A 22,019-nucleotide genomic window follows, 5' to 3' on the forward strand; every position below is an offset into this window, starting at 1 on the left:
GTTTTATTGTTATTAAAAAAAGAATATATATATTGACAGTTGAAAATACAGCTTTTAGATAAAAAGCAACATGTCGGGCTCTTTATTGTGCTGTCTTCACGCTGTGTATGACTTTATGGATGAGTTTCTGGATCTCTCTCTGTCGCGTCACTGTTCTGCTGATGCACTCCTGCAGTTTCTCTCCAGACAGAGACGTTCCTCCTGAACCACAGGGGGGTGATTGTTAGCAGTGATGAAAGATTTAGTTTTGATGCATTGGAAAACAGATAAAGCAAAGTTGAGTTCACTACATGAAGCTAAAAAACTGTTTGCACATCAGAGACATCTTTGTTTCAAAGATGGAAAACTTCACTGAAATTCAAGTTTGTACAGAAACTGTAAAATATGAAGGTTGGGACAGTTGTGGGCAAGAATTAATAGCAATAGGAGTTTTTGATTGTAAAAGTTTTAACAACCAGAGAATAATCCTTCAAGTATCACTCAAGGACTTTTAAAACTGGTACCAACTGCTCAATGTGTTGACGAATTGGCATTTAACCTTTAATTCATTTAGTGTAGTCAAGCAGTTAAATGCACACAGATTGTGTGGCTACTCTAACAGCCAAACTGTTCCACGCCATGTTTCTGACCTGGTTTGTGGACAGCGCAAAGCCGATCCTCCTCATCTGTCACTACAGTGAGCTGAGCCGTGCACAGACTTTCCTCCTCAGACGTTGGGTCCACAATCAGGATGGAGCTGCACAAAGAGCAGGTCAGGATTACAACAGATCCACTTTATCAGTCGGTCTCACTTAAAAACTCCAGAAGCTGGATAAACTGAGAATTCTACACTTACTCATCAAAGATGCAAAAAGAGGCACTGACTGGATGTTTATGAACATGCAGTCCATGTCTCTTTTCTAAATTCACCTCAGGTGAACATGTCTCTATGTTGATGGTGACCTCTGGGAGTTGTGCTGAAGAGGAGCAGACAAGATAATTTTATCATATCAACAAAAAGACATCTTTATTTTGGGCAGGAATTTATAGTTACTGAAACAGAAAAAAAAAAGTTTTTATGGCACATACTGTTTTTTAAGGCAGCCAGCAGGGCAATGATACAAGCATCCAATACGTTTCCATCACAGTCAAGACACATCAGGTCACAGTAGAGCACCCAGCAGAGCTAAAACCAGAACCAGGAGAGTCAGGACCAAAATCTCAAAATGCATAAACGGCAGTGTTTTGAGTTATTTACCTTCCCTCTGTCAATACACAAGTCTTCTGTCTGTATCATTTCAGAGCTGCAAAACCAATTAAAAATAATAGATCAGTGAAAGAAACAAAAGAGTGCACAATGCAAATCAGTTGAAAAGAATGTCAGTAAAAAGATATTTTTTATTTAATGTCAAAAAGGTAAACTTTCAATTTTTATACATTCATTACAGTTGATGCTTTATTTACACATATTACCCATCAGTGCTATGTGGGATGGAGGTTAACAGCTAGTGGCACTGCTGAGATATTAATAAATAATATGTATTCTTATATTTTGATGTTTTTAATGTTTTCAAGTTGTAAGCACTGATCATACTTGAGACAAAAAATGCTGAAATGTTTTTATTTCCATGTGAATTGTCTAGTCTAAAAAAAATGTGCCTTTCTTGAATAACTGATGGGAAAACTTGAACTAATTTGTTACTGTCATTTATGAGCAGCACCTGTCTTATCAAGTGTGTCATTAGGCTCTGAAAAGACAGCTACAGATGTGTCTCTAAGTGAGTTTCACCTCTCAATAACATCAGCAATAAACTGGCTTGCAGCCTGGGCTTGTTCTCCTGGAGGACCAGGTCGAAACCGAGAGGAACACAGAGGCGGTAGGTCCACATTTGGCACTAAAAAGAACAAGAAAGAGTAGAGCAGTAAGAATTTGTTTATTTTGTTGTTCATTATCTTTTGGTCCATAGAGAGATGAGTTGTCAAGACATAGACATGACATAATGATCATTCATAAAATAAAAAAAATAGAATCAAATGAGATGCAAAAATATAGGGAACACACCTGGAATTTTTTTCCTTAGAAATAAAGTTTAGCAGTTTAAAGACAAACCCATCATACAGAGAGAAAGAGTCACTGAATTTTCTGTATTTTCATTAAAAACTTGACATGTAACACAAAGTGCTTTTCTCTAAATCAAGATGTACTTGTACTTACCTATGTAACCTTTACCAGGTGCATCAACTGTAGGATTAGCCAATTCCTGTACATTGAGAAAGAGATATATTTTACCTTAAAGGTTTACCATTGAACTGATGTTTTTTTTTTAAGATGCTGTGATTATGTTTATTTACCGCTTTGATCCCACAGATTACTGTTGTGTTTCCAACTTTCACCAAGGCTGAGCCGTCTGCTGTAGATATGGACCCTGAACACGGACAGAAAGAAATGATTATATCCAGTAGACTGAAGAAGAACAAAGATTAATCATAACCCGCAGATACTTGGGGATATTTCTCACCTATGTTTACTGTCGTTGTTCTGAATTCTGACAGCTCCCGTCCATCAGGTCGACAGTTTTCCTTCTGAAAGGAATGGATTTCTGTATGTTTACATATCACTGGTCTAACATGAGTTCTTTAAAAGAGATTAAAACAAAACGTCACCATAAGTAGTCTCTTCATGTTGGTTTAAGGACATGGATGATTTATAAACTTACCAAAAAGCTTCTGTGGTATTCCAGAGGCTCAGCAGTCCTGAAAGAGTGCAGATTTTAGAAGGAGAGAGCAGGAAAGAAAAGCATGTTTATAGACGTAACATTTCATTGTACAGATATGCAAAGTTAAAGGTATTCTTTACTTTCTCTGACACTTAGTTCGTCATACGATGGTTAGCAGATCCACATATCAGCGGATTATAGTTTTTCACTAAAAGCTTATCTGATTTACTGCAAGTGATAAACTGAATGAAGAAACTACGGTGCGACACATCAATGTTTCATTTGGTTATATTTGTTACATTCTAAACAGTCTTACTTGAAACCAGCCGCCATGATGTTTTGATTGACCACGTGGGATAGGTGAACGTACTACGGTAGCCGATAGTAGGAGGCATGTGGGGCAAGCGGGCATACGCAATATTGATGTACCGGCAATGATCTCCAAATTTATGGAAGCTGGCGTCTCTTCATTTTGACCTTGCACAAAATATAAAAATTTACACTTTTCCTTGTTTGTTTGTTTAAAAATCCAAGACACCTAAATCTGTAAAGCTGAACTAAAGGGCAGGGACAAAAAATAATTTGAAAATCAGGTTTTTCATACCATTAACGTATCTATTTATTCATTCATTTACATATTTATTAATTAATTTCTTTGTTTTTTTTAAGTCTTTAAAGAGCTTCTTTTAATATTTATTTGTACAGTCTATAGTTTTACCCCTTGAAACATTTCACCGTTTGATCGCCGTTCGTTATCTTGTTGTCTGTACCATGGTCAATCCTTCATGGTTAGGCCTCTTACTATGGTGAAAATCTATATTCTTACCTCTTTTATCGAGGTAAAAATTATTGCAGTCTTAGCTATCTGTGCACTTCCACCCCTGTCCACTAGAGGGCGGTGCCCATGTCGCTGCAATTTCTTACAGCGCTACCCGGTGTTGTCTTGCCTCAGACTGATGATGTGTCGAGAAACAAGTGTCACTTCCATGTCTCCGCTGTGTTCAGTTGTGATTGGAGGCAGAGTTGTCTGAACTGCCCACAGAGTAATGGGAAATAAGGGCTCTTATTTAGTGCAATCACATTTCAAACAATCTCTCGCGATTGTATCTTCCTGTATATTCTGAGAGGTTTAGGGTACCAGCTGTAAGATACGAGGCGAAGCAGGGAGAAAGTTAGCTAGCTTCTTAGCTAGTCTCCAGGGCTGGTGGTCTGTCAGTGGCTTTAGTGTTACCCCTGGAATATGGATTTCCTCTGTGGAATAGTGCAAGCTCTGGTTTCATTGGCACTTCTGGGTCTGATTGTGGTAAGTACGTTAATATCTTATACCCACAGAAACATGTTGTAGCCTGTTCCAACGTGGAGAAAAAAGCTGTCATCATGTGTTTAGGGACAGCAACGCAGCTTTCCATTATCTCAGTGTTCGTTACAGTGTGGATTGTATTCTTGTACGGTTTTTATGTTGATAGGCGTTATACAGTTTGACATGTAAAGGCAAACTGCGAAAGTGAGGGGATTTTCCTAGAAAGCAGCACTGTTGTATGGTAAATCCCTTGCTTCCTGCATTAGTTCATAAACGTCAATTAAGCTACAACCTGTAATGAAAACAAGACGAAAGGCCCAAAACTGAAATTTGCACAGAGTGGGAAGCTTTTTTCTTAATTCTTTGCGCAAAATCATTGACCAATAGCGCTATATTCCTGCAACATGAAGAACTTTTGTGAGTTTTCTGGCAGTGATCTTATTTACAAAGCACACTCATAACAAATAAGCTCAATGAGCCCAACCTGTTGGTTAAACCATCGGAAACATTGGAATCAGACAAAATCTTTCTCTATTTTTGTATTACAGAAATCATATATATTTTTCCCCTAATGTCTCACACACACAGTTTATTGCAATTAAGTGCTAAAATAATTTTTTTTAAATAAATAAATACATTGGTACATAAAACCAACAACACAGGTCAGTTTCCCCTAGGTTTTCAGCCTTGGAGGGCGGTGGCGTCATAATGAAAACTAGGCAAATATCATTAGACCATTTAGTCTGTTGGATTAAAAAAACAAGGTATAGACCCGATTGATGAGAGAGGAAACTAATCACATCTGTGGTGATCTTGTGCTGTATGGAAAATAAAAGTATCTTGACTTCCGAGGGGGGCGGGTGCCTGGGGGAAACGCTCCAGGTGTTTACATTGACAGCCACACAGGGTGCTCATACACAGTTGTAATTTTCCTCACCTTTAGATAAAAAAAAATAATGGTAATAAATTGTACTGCCTTTCAAGATTTTCAAACTAAGCTTTTTCTTTTTTCAAAAACCGTAAGTGATACCAAAAGTTCTGTAGAAGGAAAGTAACACGAGTACCATTCTTAAATTTCTGTCTTTTCAGGTGCTCATTGTTGCTCATGTAACTGCAAAGATGGTGAACCTGACACGACACGAGAAAGAGAAATATTTCCTTACGGCAGCGGGAGAGAAAGAGCTTTTCCCCAGCCTGCATGATCCCCACTCCAGGGAGCTCTCAGTGGTGATACCAGCCTACAACGAGGAGCTCCGAAGTGAGTGCTGGGGGGCAAATAAACAATTGTGTTTACTGCTGTTTTGCACATCAACAGATGAAAACAATTGATAAAGTTATTGTACAGGTGGACAGAGATTTAGCTGTGTAGTAACCTTTTTGGGGCTTCTTTTTATATGCGCTTGGATAAGGTTATATATGCTGGTATGTGTGCGTGTGGCTGTGTGTTATTACAGTGCCTGTGATGTTAGATGAAGCCATGGAATACCTGGAAAACAGACAGGTGAGAAGGAAATCTCAATATTTCCTCATGAAATGTGAATTTTGCAAAAAGTAATAACAATAATAATAATCAGCTAACCAAGATAAGGAATTTTAACTTCCCTTGAAAGTTAAATAGGTTGGATTTTAAGGCTGGATGAGTTGCATTAAAGTCGCCAGGAGGTGGCAGCATTTGACTTGCTTGTTGAACCTTAAACAAGTTTCTCATGTTTTCTTCCCACTTCAGAAAGAGCATCCCTCTTTTACCTATGAGGTCATTGTGGTTGATGATGGCAGCAAAGACAAAACAACAGAGGTAAACTTTCAAAATATTTCATTTACACAGAGTTTTATTTACCCTCTGCTTTTTTTTGTTAACAGTTTGAAAGTGAGATAAATATTCATTTGTTGGGAATTTCTGCCAGGTTGCTACGAGTTATACCAGGAAATATGGCGCTGATAAAGTGCGAGTCCTGACGTTAGTGAAAAACAGGGGGAAAGGAGGAGCTGTGAGGATGGTAAGACTGAAAATATGATGCTTCAGTTTGTGTGTTGTATGTCTTAATGCAGCACAAAAACACCAGCGATATGGAATTAACTGTGTGTCCGTCTCTCTCCAGGGGACTCTGAGCTCCAGAGGAAGAGTCATTCTGATGGCAGATGCAGACGGAGCAACAAAGTTTTCTGACCTCGACAAAGTAGAAGCTGGACTGAATGACATCAGTCCTAAACCAGTGCGAGCACACACACAGCTTTAGTTATCTACTTACATGCTGTTTTTTAAAAGAAGCATTTCTGGGTGAACCCATTTTAAAATGCCTTTCTGACCATTTAGGAGAATATGGCTATTTCCTGTGGTTCCAGAGCTCACCTGGAAAAAGAGTCAGTAGCTCAGGTAACTGTCTGTCTGGAAACCATAGATTTGAAGTGTGTGTCTGTGTAACCATGAAGTAACTGCATATGCTCTGTCTCTGCCTCAGCGATCCATGTTTCGTACATTCCTGATGTATGGCTTTCACTTCCTGGTGTGGTTCTTTTGTGTGAGGGGGATCAAGGACACACAATGTGGGTTTAAGCTCTTCACACGTGAGGCTGCACTCAAGACTTTCTCCTCTCTACATGTGGAGCGATGGTAATACATCTCATCATTAGTGTTCATTTTGTGTGCATGATGTTAAAAACAACTTGAAAAATTCTTTCTCTATGAAAATTTTTGTTATTAAGTCAAGATGTCAAGGTTTTGGGTCTCTCATTCTTATTTTTCCTACATTTTTAAACAAAGATCCTACATTTGTTACACTCTCTGAACACAATCAGCATCTAGCATGATGTGTTTATATGTTTTTATATATGCGTGTTCATATTATATATATATATATATATAAATATATAAATATATATATATATATATATATATATATATATATATATATATATATATATATATATATATATATATATATATATATATATATATATATATATATGTATGTATGTATGTATGTATGTATGTGTGTGTGTGTGTGTGTGTGTGTGTGTGTGTGTGTGTGTGTGTGTGTGTGTTTATATTGTGACAATGTTCAGCACTCAGGGTTTTGGATACATTTAGATCTGTACCACAAGTGTACTGATGTTCCCTGACCAGCCCTGTTGACAGATTATAGCGTTATTTAGTAGCTGCAATAAAACGTGAATGTTAATGCAACTTTTAAACATCTGCTGTGAACCTTTATCCTTCATATCACAGGGCCTTTGATGTGGAGCTTCTGTATATCGCCCAGTGTTTTAAAATCCCCATAGCTGAGGTTGCCGTCAACTGGACTGAAATAGAAGGTAGGTTTTTCATGGAATATGTGTCCTCACACTCTGCAGCCTTTCTTGGGTGCCATAAATATTTCTATTGGGTGTGTTTGCAAGTCTGGCACTGGTGGGTTTTTGACCCTTACATTATATTCTTACAGTAATATTTTGAGCAATTTCATGTTGAGGGCATTCAAAGGCGTAAGGTTTTAACAGTTGCTTCACACAGTTTTCAGAACATTTTTTTTTTTAAATCAAATATTTTTATTAGGTTTTCTGTTTATGTAGTGGGTACAAAAAAAGGAAAAGACATTTTAGATACACAAAAACTGAACAACGTCCAAACTAAAACAACTTATTCATTCACACTCAGTCACACTACAAAAACAAAAGGGACAGGACAATACACTAAGGTCAAAAGGTATCAGTAGAAAAATGGTATTGTAGAGAGGAAGAGAAAAGGAAAATTAAGGAAAAGAAGAAAATGAATAATAAATACGCCTATGTATTGTATTATATTCATATAATAATCATAAATAAAGGAGTAAATGAATAAGATAAAATCAGAAACTCAGTAGTTCATTGGTTTTCAGCCTCAGAAGATCTCTTTAAACTCTTTTCAAGAGCAAACGATGTTCAGATGTCATGATAGCATTCACTCCCTGTAGAGTAAATGCATAGTCAGTCATCTGTCAGTGTCATCAGATATTCATATTTTATCATTTATTGTATAAAGTTATCACAATAATAAAACAAATCTTCTGTATATCCTCTACAAGGGTCCAAGCTAATCCCGTTTTGGAGCTGGCTGCAGATGGGAATAGACCTGGTTTTCATCCGCCTGCGCTACATCACCGGTGCCTGGAAGCTGCAGTCCCCACAAAAGACTGACTAGCCAATCAGACTGGCCCTGGTGTCATAGCAGCAGGCTATGGTAGGGTAGTCAAACCTTTGTACGAGGTGGGGATAACAACTGTGTCCATCGAGTTACTGTAAACAAGAGAACATTGCAGTACGTCACATCCTCTCTGAATGTCACTGGATGTGAAGTAATGACACAGGTCTGAGTTTTTGCCGTCCTGCCTTTTTAAAAAAAGAGATTCCAGCTTGTGATGGTGGAAGTTATGTGCACATTTCTGTATCAACAACAGAATGTCTGTAAGACTGAATCTTCTAAGTTACTCAATGGTTTTTTTTTCTGGCCAATCAGCTGAAAGTGAGAAAGTGTTTAATATGAAAGATCTGAGAATCAGTTTGTAATGATTCTTCCAGGTTGGATGAATGCATACTAGATTTAAGAAGGGAGGGGGTTATATATTTGAGGAAGCATGGCCATGGGTCAATAGGCTGGATGACTTGAACCAAAATAAAAAGAAAAAAATGATTTCATTGATGTATGATTTCAGTATCCTGTAACTCATTGCAAATTACACCAAGGAAATCAATAGGTCACACAACAGGATCTACAACTGTTAGGATCAAAAATCAATGATTCTATATTATTCTAAGTCAAACATTTGATGATCACCTGATTTCTGTCTCTTTTTTTTCTTTTTGTACAGAATATTTGGCACTGTGAGGTCAATTTTTCAAAATACAACTTTGGTATTCAACAAAGTGTCTATTGGTACAGTCATTCTACAATGTTTTATTGTTGTTAATAGCACTTACAGTTAATAAATACATCAAAAAAGTATGAGCTATCTTTAGGGTCCATGAATCACATCATGTCCCTACCCAACTTGTGATGATTCCTCTTTGTATTTTTTTAACCTGTATTGAGCCAGATAGAAACCTGTCAAGATCAAGATCAGCTTATAATAAAGCATGACCCTGAGAATATTACAATTAATAGGTACAATACAAATACAACGATTTTAATGATGTAGTTTGATATGGAGTCAAAAGCTTCAAGTGAAATCAGCGATGACAGTTTCAAGTCATTTAGACTTTATTCCACGCAGACGGGCCAGTGAAACTGATGCGGATGTCTCTGCGGCCTCTCGGAGCCCCGGGGAGCACATCCTGTTTGTGGCCTGCCTGTCTGCAGTCAGACAAGACACCGTGCCGATGAATCATGATGCGCCTTTTTCGTTTCCTGGACACACTTTAACAGTTAAAGAAATCAAAGAGTAGGTATTTGATTGACTTGAGACCTATTGATTTCTTGTGGCAGTGGAAGTTTGACACCTGAATATAATTAACGCGGTAAAGACTTGGACTGCAGACTAACACTTTATAAGAACACATTTGATGCTATCGTAATCTTAATCGGGCGACTTTCTCAAGTTATATCGTTTCCTTTATATCATCCTCCATGTGACTGCCCTAAGGGTTCCGGGACCCACATGGTGCCAGTCCCTGGCTCCAACAGACCCCCACCTATTTGAGGCGCACCATGAATTCATCCTCAAGAGGCATTTCTGCTGATGCACCTGGTGGTGGAAATAAAAGAAAATGACATGATCTTCAGAGTGCTTTCACTCGGCGGTTGGAGTATTGTTACGCTCTGCAGCAGTAAACTGAAAATGTCAAACTTGTAGACTCGCTGTCGCCAGCCGGGTTTGCGTCATTAACTGGACCAGTCAAGGCACTCCCGATGAAGAACGGTGTCCATCCGCAACGAGAGAAAAAAACTCCCTCTCTCCTCCGAGACTGCTCCGAACAGCAGCTGATGAAAGTTCACTTTCAAAAGGGAAGAGAAACTTCGTTGGCTGCCGTTTTGAGCAAGTTGTCTCGCTTTCATTATGAGTCTACAGGTGCATGCAGCTCAATTGAGCGCGCACATGTACGTATTAAGTAGTAGGTATACAAAACAGTATAAGACCATGGGTGAATAATAGGCTACAAAAAACTGTCAGACTTTTAGCTTCCAGTAGGAAATATAAAGTAAACACGTTTTAAAACGTAGGACTGAATAATATTTGACACGAAGGGATATCTGTCTGTTTATGAAAAGACGTTTTTTAAAAAGCGAACAGGTGTGAATGTTTTCCCTGCCGGCCTCCGTTTGATAGAGTCAGCTCTTCATGTCTGACTGACAGACAAGGCATGGCCCAGGTGGGACACACTCAGACGCACCCGCATACACGCATGCCTGCATCTGCGGGGCCAGTCTGAAATCCCTGAAATCCTGCTGAAGTTCCAGGAGAGGGAGGCGGAGGGATCTGGCATGCAGGCGCTGCGGTTCCAGCCAGGCTGACGCCGCCGAGGCTGTGTGGCGCTCGGCTGGAGGAGCGAAGGCTCCGGGGCTCCTCAAACCTGCGTGAAGTCAGCCAAGCACTGCAACGACCATACCGGATGTAGTCATGACCGTGCCTTCACAATAAAAGCGGTACCCGTGAACCCACAACCTCATACACGGTAGGCCATATTACAAAGTAACACTGGATGCAGTTATGTCTTTTGCGTCATGCTACTTTGTATGTGAACTTTGATTAATATGAATATTATTTATAAACATTAGTAATCATACCTACCCGTTCATGATGCCAGCCACAAACACCTAGTAGCCTACAACAAAATGTAGTTGTTGTATTTCTTATAAATCAAGCACATGTGTATCCTGTTTTGTCTTTGTGTTGTCATTACAGAAGCTGAATGGACTTTAATTGCAGATTTTGAATAGTTTTCTTTCCCTCGTGCACCTATTTTGAAGCTCACAATTGCATAGATTCTGTATTAACTCTAACTTGACACTTCAGCGCCAACACACACTCGTAGACACAACTCACACGCATGCAGAAACACACCTTCGCTGCTCCGGTGTGCTGGCTTCAACCTCTACAGACAGCGAGGCACAGACGCGCACGAGACTGTCTGCGATGCGCTTGTTATGACATGAGAGGTGAGAATATAATCAATGTTTACTTCTAGAAATTTCTTTCTATTCCTTTTTTGTGGCTCGCTTGTGTTGGTTTGACACCTCATTGATTTTTATACGAAGTTTTTGTTACATTATCGCAACAGAAGTGCATTTGCTTTTTTAAAACTTATTTTAAATTTTTGATTCAGCTTATTATTATTCTGTATTGTTTTATATTAATATGGCGATGAAATTCAGCCTGATCAATCAACAGCCACTCTTTACGGAAGTTTAAGAATAAGCATTTTCCAAAAATCAGTTTCTATGTTGAATTCATTCTCCCAAATTTAATTTAAAATATCAATAAATATTACAATAAGAATCTGATAGATAAACTTTCGTTAAGCGGTACTTCCAAGGTTCGTGTTTACAGGTTATTAGAGCACAGGTCAGGTCTCGTCTTGGCTCAATGGGTCGTTGTTGTAGTAAAAGGAAGCTGGCGTGTTTACTTTTTTGGGCAGGGGTGTCCTGGTGATAAAGCATTAGGTAATTAGCCTATCTGAGCCTGCAGACTGGGTGACGCCAGGCACCATAATAAAGCAGCAGCGGTGGACTGATGCCGCACCGAGCTCGTGCGCTTTTGCTGTCATTGTATCCCCGCAGCTGTCTGCTCGTGTGCGGGAGACGGAGGTCGCTCGCATGGGACATAATGCAGGCATGCTGAGTCACAATACTTTTGTCCTGTTTGACATCTGACTCTATCAAAAGCCGGGGATCTCACGTTTCTTTATTGTGTAGTGTAGAATTAACTGATAAAAACAAACATTTTGCCACTTTTTGCTACCAATATTAGATCAAACACGATGCCCCTGCGTTTCTATTTTATTACGCTGCGTTCCTTCACTTGAGTTAAAGGCGACAGAGCACTTAAAAACTTTCTCATGTTCGAGTTACTTAACTGAGTAAAATTTGAGAAAGTTTACCCACACAGTTTTGCTGCTGGAGTGATATTCGTGAAAAAAAATCCCAAATTATGGACTGCTGTGATGCAGTGTTGTCATATTTTGCTCCATTCTTTATATAGCACCTTGTTTTAAGAATGGAGGAATAAGACAACCGCAGAAAAACGACAGAGCTCTGTACTTCTGTCTGCCTTCCTCTCCCTCCCTCTCCCCCTCCTGTCCTGTGATGTGTTCTGGCCAGACAGTATGGCTCCTGGGCGTCAGTGGCATGATCATAGAAACAGAGGCCAGGGAGGACATTCCTCATTGTTGGTGAATCTAGAAATGAGCTTGGCCATCTTGCTCTGCTCTTTCTGAGACACTTGTTGTGATACTGGTTTTCATTTTCCCTATAGCAAATTATATCCCTGTGGATGAGAGTATTGAAATCCTTTTGACTTGTTATTATGGGAATCAACTTGTTAAATATGATTGTTAAATATGAGTTGGTTCTGTTGTGTTTTCTTTTTCTTATTAACTCACAAAATCCATATTTACTCAGACTAAACTCCATTTTAAATGAAATCCTTGAAATCTCCCCTGTAACCAAACTTTGAAATCTTCCCCTCTCCTGTTCCAGATAGATCAGTTGTTAATGATATCTCTCTTTTTTCTCCCTCCAGATGATTGAAACGGGTATTTGACCGTGCAAGGAATAACCTTCTCTGCAGAAGGCTTTGAATACACAAAGAGAATAGACTTCAAGTTCTGCTCCACCAGCGCTGCTCTGAAGTACCAGAGGAATACAAAAAAACAAACTCTGTTTACATAGACTCATCACGCTGCTTCTTTTATCCTCTACCTCTGCCCTGGCTTCTCATTATCGGCCTCCACGCTTCAGCCCTCCAGGGAACTTTTATCCCTTTTAACAGCAGCATCCATCAGCTCATCTCACCACCCATTTATCCATCTCATAATGAACTCGTCTGCCTCCATTACGTCCCTCTTCTCCTTCACCAGCCCGGCTGTAAAACGCCTGCTCGGCTGGAAACAAGGGGACGAGGAGGAGAAGTGGGCAGAGAAGGCGGTGGACTCTCTGGTGAAGAAACTAAAGAAGAAGAAAGGGGCGATGGAGGAGCTGGAGAGGGCCCTCAGCTGCCCAGGACAACCTAGTGAGTATTGTGGTGTCAAAGATTAACTCCAAGAGTCTACCATCCAAGTGTCCAGACTACACCCTGACATCTTTTTTCAGGGTCTCAAACATATGGGAACATCCTTGATGCTGAGGACTGAGCTCTCTTATAATTCTCTGCTAGGTAAATGTGTGACGATTCCCCGCTCGCTAGATGGGAGGCTGCAGGTGTCACACAGGAAGGGTCTGCCTCATGTCATCTACTGCAGGGTGTGGCGCTGGCCCGACCTGCAGTCTCACCACGAGCTGAAAGCTCTGGAGTGCTGCGAGTTTCCCTTTGGCTCCAAGCAGAAAGATATCTGCGTCAACCCGTATCACTACAGGCGCGTGGAGACTCCAGGTACAAATGTTATTAGGGAACATCCACGGCATTAGCTGTTAAAAAATGAAGTTATTGTTGAGCTAAATATTATAACAGTAAATCTTTTGTGCACTGCAGGACATCTGATCTAATACAGTGTTCCTGAGCCGAAAGGATTGTCAGTAATTTGATCTTTTATAACAGCATTTGGCTCTGCCCCTCTTTGTCCACCTTGTGTCTTTTTTCTCCTCTACTCTCAGTCCTACCACCTGTTCTGGTCCCACGTCACAGCGAGTTCAACCCTCAACACAGTCTACTGGCAAAGTTCAGGAATGCCTCCCTGCACAGCGAGCCCCTTATGCCCCAGAATGCTACCTACCCTGACTCCTTCCCTCCGCTGCCCTGCTCCTCCTTCTCCTCATCTCCCTCCTCCTCCCATGCCCAGTCACCCACCTCACAGAGTTACCCCAACTCCCCCAACAGCTCTGCTGAGCCTGGCAGTCCTTATCACATCACAGGTAGGTTCAAAGTAAAGCAGGCTGACAGTTTTTTATTATTGGAGTTTGTTGTAATGGAAAATACAAAATATTACGACAGAGAAGAGTATCATGTCAAGTCAATATGGGGAAACACATTTTTCTGCGTAATCAAGCTAACAGCCCAGAAACACAAAAAGAGTACACTTGAAGCATATCAGAAGTCAGATGATTTGACGGTTGCCTGATAGATTAACAGCGTGGACTACCTGCTGATACCATCAAATTTTTTATTGAACAATAAAATCTTGTTCATTTGATCTGCCCAGGTGTGTCACATCAATATGTTATGTCCCATTATGGTACAACAGGACAGGATATGACACGAATGGGTTTTGTTAAATACAATTTCATACACTGTAATGCGATACAATATGATACATTTTGATATACTAAGTTATGTTGTGATACTAATAAGCAGTAAAATCTTTTGGATTTGTCTTGCTTAGGTGAATTATATCAATATGTTTCATAACTACCAAACAATGAAATACATTATCACTGGTGTAAGATACAAAACGATGCGACGTGATACAACAAAGAGAGGTATGATGCAATACAATGAAATGAGATAGATGATATTTGATAAGATGCCATGTGATTTGAAACAACAAAATGAGATATAATAGATGTGGTTTGATGCCATCCAACAGGATGTGATACGATAGGATAAAATGAGATCCAATAAGATACAAAAGATGTGATACGACGAGTTTAAAGAAATATATGACATACTTTATTGTCACCTTTATATCTAGATAATTCTTCATAAAATTTGCAACCTGTTCTGAATGTTCAGTCTGCTTTGGGCAATGCTGAACAATATCAATACAACACAAAAACAATAGGATGAATTCAAAAACTCTTCCAATTTAGTTGTTAAAATCAACCAAATCAATTTTTTTAGGCACATTTCTTTGTCTATTGATACATTTTAATGAGCCCTTAGAAAACCTGTCACAAAATTAAAATAACCTTTTGCGTTTTCTCCAGTGAGCTGCATTAATACAAATATGATACAATGGGATACAAAATGATACAGAAGCCTTTTTTGTCCCATGAAAAAAAAATTTTTTGGACTTTATTGCTGCACATTTTCACTGTTAATACATTGGGGAGAAAAAGTACAAAGCAAACAGGAATCATCACGTCTTTAGAGACACATACTAATAAATGACATTTAAAAAAGAACATATTAAGTCATTTTCTATGTCCTCTTTTCCAGCTGATACTCCTCCTCCCCCATACAGCATGATGGAGACGAGCCCACAGGAGGATGTGAAGCCCAGCAACACACCAGAAAACCTCAAACTTACGTTTTCTGCCCCGCACAGAGGTAACTTCACCTCCACAACCAGATACAGAAGGTGGAAGTTAGTTAATTAGATTGTGTTAGGAATAAAAAGGATTGGCAGATCCATAAGGCTTAGTTGTATGAGTAGTTCTTATGCTGTTAAGGAGCAGTGAAGTAAAATGAACAATACTTGTTTCCATGCCATGCATTTTAGTGAGACATCATTCCTTTCTCTGTAAACCCGTTCAGATTTACGGCCGGTTTGTTACGAGGAACCAGAGCACTGGTGCTCAATAGCTTACTACGAGCTCAACAACAGAGTGGGTGAGACTTTCCACGCATCATCCCGCAGCGTCTTGGTGGACGGTTTCACAGACCCATCCAACAACAAGAACCGTTTCTGCCTCGGCCTGCTATCCAACGTGAACCGCAACTCCACCATTGAGCACACGCGCAGGCACATAGGCAAAGGTAGACGGGTGACTATGACAGGTTATAAGAACATACTAACAAAATCAGATTTTCTAAATACTAACTCAGTAAATCCCCTCGGGCTTCACACAGCTGATCTTAATGTGACTAAAACCTCACTGCTACTTTATTTTCTCTCAATACTGCTGCAGTTAAAGATGCCACCTTGTCTTGTGGTTTTCAATGAGAGAAGCCAGCTTTTATTGGCTCTTAACGAAGGAGTCAAAGATAGTGCACAGACACTGCTGAAACTTGTCTAACACACAGCAAAGACACTTTTGTGTTTTTACTTTGGTAGAATATACGAAAAAAACGTTTTTAGACCATATACAGACCAGCTGTTGAAAACATAGCTTTGATTACAAGTTTGCAGTGCATGTTTTCATTGATGGATTTGCTGCTTTTGACATTGTGTAATATATTGTAATCTAAGTTATCAAAAATACACACAGTATTTACTCAAGTTCATGTACAGTTTGATGCTAAAAAGAGAAACTGATTGGTCTAAAAATATTCTAGTAATGCTCAGATATCTAGAAACTTTGCTAATGGACAGGAACAAATGTTTTGCTAAGATCTTAAAAGGAATGTGATATTTAATTTTTGATCCCTTAAAGACTTTGATCTTCTCCACTCTTCCCAGGTTTACACCTGTACTATGTAGGCGGTGAGGTGTATGCAGAGTGTCTGAGTGACAGCAGTATCTTTGTCCAGAGCCGAAACTGTAACTTCCAGCACGGCTTCCACGCCACCACCGTGTGTAAGATCCCCAGTGGCTGCAGCCTCAAAATCTTCAACAACCAGCTGTTCGCTCAGCTCCTTGCACAGTCCGTTAACCACGGCTTTGAGGTCGTCTACGAGCTCACCAAGATGTGCACCATCCGCATGAGCTTTGTTAAGGTAGGGGGCGTTATGTGAATCAGAAATCTGGGGTAAATGTGGGATAAATGCCATGTAGCAACAGGAAAACTGCCTGTTATCATCCTTCTTTAACTTCACACACTTGTGTGTTTTTTCTTAGCATCCACGGACCCTTTTCTCATAGCTGCCATGTGACTGGTGGGAGATCAGATAGTTCTGAAAAAATCTAGCCATGATTTCACTACTTCTAGCTCAACTGGCAACTAAAGACAGTGAAAGCATTGAGATAGCACTGTTGCATACTGTCACTGTATAAAACTGGTGCCAAATACCCCTGTAACTGGTGCTCCCATAATGAGCTGAAGCTGTTTTTTAGAGACAACCTTTTTGGTACCAAGTAAGGGAACCAGTTTGACCAAAGCTCCGGGTTGTGGATATGATCTGTGAATGTAGCATACAAGCAAAAAAAACTGAAGCCAAGACTATATTATTAATATTTAGTGTTATTCTTTATATTTTCACCTGAAAATAAATTTGCATATGCTCAAAAAAGGAGTTGACCAGCCATGACCAGCATTATCATACTCCACCTCTGTGTTTCTTAAATACAGCGTTATTATTCCACTCTTAACTTGTGACCCCTGGAATCCCCTGGCAGTTCAGAACAACTCTGATAAACATCTGATAGATCACAGGTGGTAGCTTTAAAATATGTTTTTTCTTTTGTGAGGTGTTTTACTTTTTGATGCTTTGGATGCTACCAGTATAGCCGGTGCACATGGGGGGATGTCACCTAAAGGACGTGAACAGTACATGATGAGCTGCTGGTTGTGTCAGATCTGACAGAGGATCAGTGCAGTGTCGTAACATGATAGCAGAGAATTAACATCAATATATGGGACAAAGGTTGTCCCTCTACAGAACTAATCAATTGTCTAAAAATGGGATGTCCAGGTCAATATGGGACAGTTAGCAAGAGAGTAGACTGTAGGGGTCTGTCTGGTAGTGCTGCAGAACTGATGTCACGCCTTTTCCAGAAACTAAAACAGACTAGTGCATAAAACACCAAAGCCCTCAGGTCAGTTAAGTCTACAGAGGAACAGATCCCTGTTTTGATCTGAAGCAACATTAGAAGTCCACCACTAATGCTCATTACATTTCCTCTGTTCTTCCTCTGCTCTGCTAATCTGGGGCACAGTGTACTGCAGGATCTGCATTTGTCAACAGAGCTGTCAATTATAGCATTTAATATCTTAAAAAAAGTTATCTGACAAATGAGCTCATAAATCACTATCTACTCTTAAAAAAAAAAAAAAAGGAAAATAAACTATTTCCATGCTAACATAACTGTCAGTCAGCAGCTTAAAGCAGGGGTCTCAAACACACTGCTCTGCAGAGGCCACAATCAAAACTTTTCAAAGAAGACAGAGCAGCTTCAGCACTAAGAATTTGGTTTAGTTCAACCCTCTTGTTAATGCCTTGCAAAACCTTTGTGTTTCTATATATAATTCCATACATTTAGATTTCAAATGACAAGTGTAAATGATAAACTGAGGCTCAACATCATTGAGATTGCACTCAATTTTTCTTAAGACTTTCCAGATTCATCATAATTTTTAAAGAAAAAAAACATCTTCAGAACATACTTGTACTTTTTTTGCCATAAAACAAAGGGTAAAAATAAAGTTGTTGATATTTATAGGTTATTTTGCTATCACATTGCTGGTCTAATTGCACTGTATGAGTTTGACACCTCTGTATGTGTTTGCTATTGTATCACAAAGCATCATCAAATGATAAAATTAGCATTCAGCTACCTTCTTGCTAACAGTATATGCTAAGAAATGGCACAGGAGTTACCAATTGTTTTGTTTTCCAACCTTTCCACTTGTTCTCCCTGCAGGGCTGGGGTGCTGAATACCACCGTCAAGACGTGACCAGCACCCCCTGCTGGATCGAGGTTCACCTGCATGGGCCTCTGCAGTGGCTAGACAAGGTTCTTACGCAGATGGGCTCCCCACACAACCCAATTTCTTCGGTGTCATAACATTAACTTAACCTTTTAAGTGTATGTTTGAATGTCTTTCACACAGGAGGTGTTTATATGTTCTGTATGTCCTGCTTCATTCAGATTTTCTGACCAATGGTCAACTTTTTGGCACCTTCAACTAAACAAAAATGTCTGTTTCCAACTCTTTTTAAAAGTACATGAATTAGATTCATTTTGCTCATTTAGGGCTGAAATGATGAAGGTCTTTTTAATGATACGATGATTTCTCCGTTCTGTTTTGATTGGGATGTTATCTGCACTCCATGAATTTTAAGTATAGGGATATTTTCAGAGGTACCAAAAAGTTGTTTTGCTATGTGTTGTAAATGTTGAAACAATAGAATGTACTGTATTTACATGTGTTCACTTGTTGTACTGGTTGCTTTTATTTGTTGAATTAAAGTTGTGCTTCCTTTAAAAATCTGTTTTTTTTTTTCTTAAATGAAAAAGCAAACCATCATACTGAGATAAAAAAAAAACACAGATATGTGTCAGTATTAGCATATTAGTTTTACTCTCAAATTCACAGCAGGGAATACACACTTCAACTCTGTAGCATACACACAAAAACACACAATACTTTAATTTTCCCTGCCAATTCACAACACAAAAAGATATTTAATGACCTTAATCATCCAAACAAACTTGGTTACTTTTACTTTAGTTACATCTGATGTCTGTGTAACAGTTTCTTGCGTGAGGTATATGTCTGAAAGTCCCACTCCACTGAGGAGAGGCTACAGACATGCACAACATGATTGTCAAACATAAAGACCCTCAGAAGAGAAAACATTTAAAAAGTTTTAAAAAATGTTTGTCTATAGAGAACAGCCGGAGAAGTACGATGGAAGCAGTGAAACCGTAAGGAGAATAACAGACAACATTTAGATGCAGCAGCTACAAAGTACAAAGACAACACATAAAGAAGAAGGGAAGTGTTTTCTTAAGAAATGGTTTTGAAACAGCATCAGTCACAGTTTGACAACATGATCAGTTTGCTACTTCAGAATTTTAAATCTTTGAGGGATCTGGCTCATTCCATTTGAGTTTGCACATCTTCTTTTTTTTATATTATTATCCAAAGTGTTTTATCCGCACATGCTTCTCCAGTCTAACACTGATTGGCTGGTGTCAGCAGCCCTGAAACTGCTGCTGTGATTGGCTACGGCTCTGTGCAGCCAGGAGTTGTTGCTGCTGCTGCAGGAAGCTGATCACCTCTGGACTCCTAAGCAGAGACTGAAAGACACAAATTCAAATTTCAATCCACCAAAATGAATTAAAGTTGTTTAAACTATTAGTTTCAGTTTAAATTTCAAATAATGTGCATATGATGCTCATCTGTAAGGCATGAAGGCAAATGATAACCTCTATGTGAGTAAATGAGGTGATGGTTTGAGTGGTATGATTATTTTCTCTAAATAAATATTTTGTCACAGTTTTTCATTACTAAATAAAGGGTTTGATATCAAAGGAGATATCTTCTTGGGCCTCTTAAGACAGCTGTGTGATTTGGGTTATCAGGCTGTATTCAAATAAGCTCTACTTTTTCTCACTCACCAGTCTTTTCTGGTTCAGGACCTGCTCTATCAGGGAGGGTCTGGCTGGCCGGTCCCCCATGGCACCAAGCCGCTGTTTGTTCACTGACACAGGACGCTCCTCTGAGTTTTCCTGAAGAAACAAAAGACATACATGCAATTAACTGTGGTCGTTTAGATTGTTCCATTGTTTATTGTCACTGTCTCTTGATTTAAAAGTAGAAATTACATTCTTCTCACATCAAGTTTTCCGCTGGACATAGCCTGGTCGTTTTTCTTCTTCTTGTACTTGTCTTTGTACATCTTATTGCGATGTTTCTTGCACATCCACGGCTTCCTCTGCTTCGCCACCTGTGTTGTTGTCTCCGTACACCCTTCATATGTGCACTGTTTGGGAGCGTTGTCTCCTTCAGAAGCATCCTCGTCGTTGAGCTCCTCTGGGCTGGCAGCGCTGTCTCTGGGGTCTGAGGTGTCCAGAACATCGCTCTCCTCGTCTGGATCATCCAGGTCGTAAGAGGAGGCGTTGTTGTCCGGTTCATGTGGTGTTGTCACATTTCTGCTGTCCACTACTCCGCTCTTGTTCACGTAGTACCTCTGTCCATCTTTAGTAAGCAGGAGAGTGGCGTCCTTGTCTTTAGTCGCGGATGCTGAATTGCCATCTTCACTCATGTTTTCGTTTAACAAATAGAGTAAAACAACGACAAGCAAGCTAGCTACTTAGCTAACAACCATCCATATGCAGTTAGCTCACGTCAGCCGGCTAAAACTGCTCTGCTTTGACATTTTCCCTTTGATCAACAAAACATTTTGTCAAAATATGCGTATTTAAAAAGAAAAAAGACCGAAATTAAACAGAGGGATTTAGACCGTCATGTACGCTGTAGCGCGTCGGTTGATGGTCATAACAAGGCTTCTTCTTTGGTGCATGTGTTGGTTTCATGCTTCTGAAGGCCCCCTAGTGGTAAAAAAATAATCAATACATGCTCCAGCGATTTTGACTGAAAACTGTCTGAGGATATAGTCACCCCATAGGGGCACCCCCATATATCAAAGCTGGGGCCTTGTGAGAACCAGTACTTGGCCTGTAGAAAAGGCCAAAACTGTAAAGCATTGAAAGGGATTTCTTTGGCTCAGTCTATTTAATCTATTTATTTGTTAAACCCTAACCTTGTTAAGCCTGAGAAAAGCCAGAAAAATCATTGTTGCTGGTAACTGATATGTTTATCAACCCTTTTCAATAAAAAAAATAAAAAAATAAAAAAAATAAAAAAAAAAACAGAAAAATATAGTTAAATCATTTTGTTTATAATACATTTTTGTTTGACATTTAATAAACTGGGCAGTTTTGGCAACTTTTTTGAGTTAATTTGTTAGTAGATACGGATCCTTTCGATACAGAAGGCATTTGATAAAAAAAAATAAAATAAAAATAAATAAATAAATAAAACATAATTTAGATGTTATTCTTTCTAAAACTTTTTGAAAGTCAGCAATTATTTTCCTGCAAAAAAGTGTGTGGTCGATTTCTTGAGAGCAGCTGTTGTGGTATGATAGTCATCAAGAATACATTTTCAACAGGTTTTTAAGCAAACTATTTATTATGTTGATGAGATAGAGGTCTTTGAAACGTATGCATCAAATATGACACGTTGAGCATTAAATAGTTATAGACAGTCCTCTGGAAGGAACATGGGACATAGGGGGATTAATGTGTGTTTTTTTTTCTTAGCTATTTATAATCTATTCATCCATCCATTA

The 22,019-nt window shown here is 39.2% G+C and overlaps 4 protein-coding genes across 4 annotated transcripts; 2 read left to right on the forward strand and 2 right to left on the reverse strand.

The window, feature by feature from the left end:
* Positions 1-71: 71 nt before the first annotated feature.
* On the reverse strand, positions 72-3,101 carry exosc8 (exosome component 8). The gene is made up of 11 exons (XM_074672117.1): positions 3,013-3,101; positions 2,697-2,733; positions 2,499-2,562; positions 2,332-2,405; positions 2,195-2,240; positions 1,769-1,874; positions 1,238-1,283; positions 1,069-1,165; positions 836-956; positions 630-736; positions 72-201 (listed from the first exon to the last, which is right to left on the reverse strand). Exons 1-11 carry the CDS (start codon positions 3,027-3,029, stop codon positions 83-85), a joined length of 834 nt encoding a protein of 277 aa, XP_074528218.1. The 5' UTR covers positions 3,030-3,101; the 3' UTR covers positions 72-82.
* A 564-nt stretch (positions 3,102-3,665) lies between these two features.
* On the forward strand, positions 3,666-8,845 carry alg5 (ALG5 dolichyl-phosphate beta-glucosyltransferase). Its single transcript, XM_074672380.1, has 10 exons — positions 3,666-3,999; positions 5,086-5,254; positions 5,451-5,497; positions 5,723-5,791; positions 5,901-5,993; positions 6,096-6,209; positions 6,311-6,370; positions 6,456-6,607; positions 7,223-7,308; positions 8,055-8,845. The coding sequence occupies exons 1-10, from the start codon at positions 3,937-3,939 to the stop codon at positions 8,168-8,170; spliced, it is 969 nt and encodes a 322-aa protein (XP_074528481.1). The 5' UTR covers positions 3,666-3,936; the 3' UTR covers positions 8,171-8,845.
* A 2,094-nt stretch (positions 8,846-10,939) lies between these two features.
* On the forward strand, positions 10,940-19,130 carry smad9 (SMAD family member 9). Its single transcript, XM_074672614.1, has 8 exons — positions 10,940-11,122; positions 12,705-13,193; positions 13,338-13,553; positions 13,775-14,032; positions 15,276-15,386; positions 15,594-15,815; positions 16,459-16,715; positions 18,580-19,130. The coding sequence occupies exons 2-8, from the start codon at positions 12,998-13,000 to the stop codon at positions 18,721-18,723; spliced, it is 1,404 nt and encodes a 467-aa protein (XP_074528715.1). The 5' UTR covers positions 10,940-11,122; positions 12,705-12,997; the 3' UTR covers positions 18,724-19,130.
* A 73-nt stretch (positions 19,131-19,203) lies between these two features.
* Positions 19,204-21,204, reverse strand: rfxap (regulatory factor X-associated protein). Its single transcript, XM_074672615.1, has 3 exons — positions 20,502-21,204; positions 20,284-20,394; positions 19,204-19,962 (listed from the first exon to the last, which is right to left on the reverse strand). The coding sequence occupies exons 1-3, from the start codon at positions 20,928-20,930 to the stop codon at positions 19,858-19,860; spliced, it is 645 nt and encodes a 214-aa protein (XP_074528716.1). The 5' UTR covers positions 20,931-21,204; the 3' UTR covers positions 19,204-19,857.
* Between the last annotated feature and the right edge of the window lie 815 nt (positions 21,205-22,019).

The sequence above is a fragment of the Halichoeres trimaculatus genome, unplaced genomic scaffold (assembly GCF_033239565.1).
Source record: "Halichoeres trimaculatus isolate MK-OKI-2021-1 unplaced genomic scaffold, fHalTri1.1 fHalTri1_scaffold_6, whole genome shotgun sequence".
In the NCBI taxonomy this organism is placed as follows: domain Eukaryota; kingdom Metazoa; phylum Chordata; class Actinopteri; order Labriformes; family Labridae; genus Halichoeres; species Halichoeres trimaculatus.

What these genes read in the sequence shown, in the direction of transcription:
- alg5 (XM_074672380.1), top strand. Translation starts at nt 3,937, where the DNA reads ATGGATTTCCTCTGTGGAATAGTGCAAGCTCTGGTTTCATTGGCACTT. An exon ending in AATACCTGGAAAACAGACAG is followed by an intron (nt 5,498 to 5,722) that starts GTGAGAAGGAAA and finishes TTCCCACTTCAG; the next exon opens with AAAGAGCATCCCTCTTTTAC. An exon ending in AAGGAGGAGCTGTGAGGATG is followed by an intron (nt 5,994 to 6,095) that starts GTAAGACTGAAA and finishes GTCTCTCTCCAG; the next exon opens with GGGACTCTGAGCTCCAGAGG.
- smad9 (XM_074672614.1), top strand. Translation starts at nt 12,998, where the DNA reads ATGAACTCGTCTGCCTCCATTACGTCCCTCTTCTCCTTCACCAGCCCG. An exon ending in CAGTCCTTATCACATCACAG is followed by an intron (nt 14,033 to 15,275) that starts GTAGGTTCAAAG and finishes CCTCTTTTCCAG; the next exon opens with CTGATACTCCTCCTCCCCCA. An exon ending in GCGCAGGCACATAGGCAAAG is followed by an intron (nt 15,816 to 16,458) that starts GTAGACGGGTGA and finishes CACTCTTCCCAG; the next exon opens with GTTTACACCTGTACTATGTA.
- rfxap (XM_074672615.1), bottom strand. Translation starts at nt 20,930, where the DNA reads ATGAGTGAAGATGGCAATTCAGCATCCGCGACTAAAGACAAGGACGCC. An exon ending in TGTCCAGCGGAAAACTTGAT is followed by an intron (nt 20,395 to 20,501) that starts GTGAGAAGAATG and finishes TTGTTTCTTCAG; the next exon opens with GAAAACTCAGAGGAGCGTCC. An exon ending in TCCTGAACCAGAAAAGACTG is followed by an intron (nt 19,963 to 20,283) that starts GTGAGTGAGAAA and finishes TGTGTCTTTCAG; the next exon opens with TCTCTGCTTAGGAGTCCAGA.
- exosc8 (XM_074672117.1), bottom strand. An exon ending in TCTTTTTGCATCTTTGATGA is followed by an intron (nt 737 to 835) that starts GTAAGTGTAGAA and finishes CTCTTTGTGCAG; the next exon opens with CTCCATCCTGATTGTGGACC. An exon ending in TTGCGCTGTCCACAAACCAG is followed by an intron (nt 202 to 629) that starts GTCAGAAACATG and finishes CCTGTGGTTCAG; the next exon opens with GAGGAACGTCTCTGTCTGGA.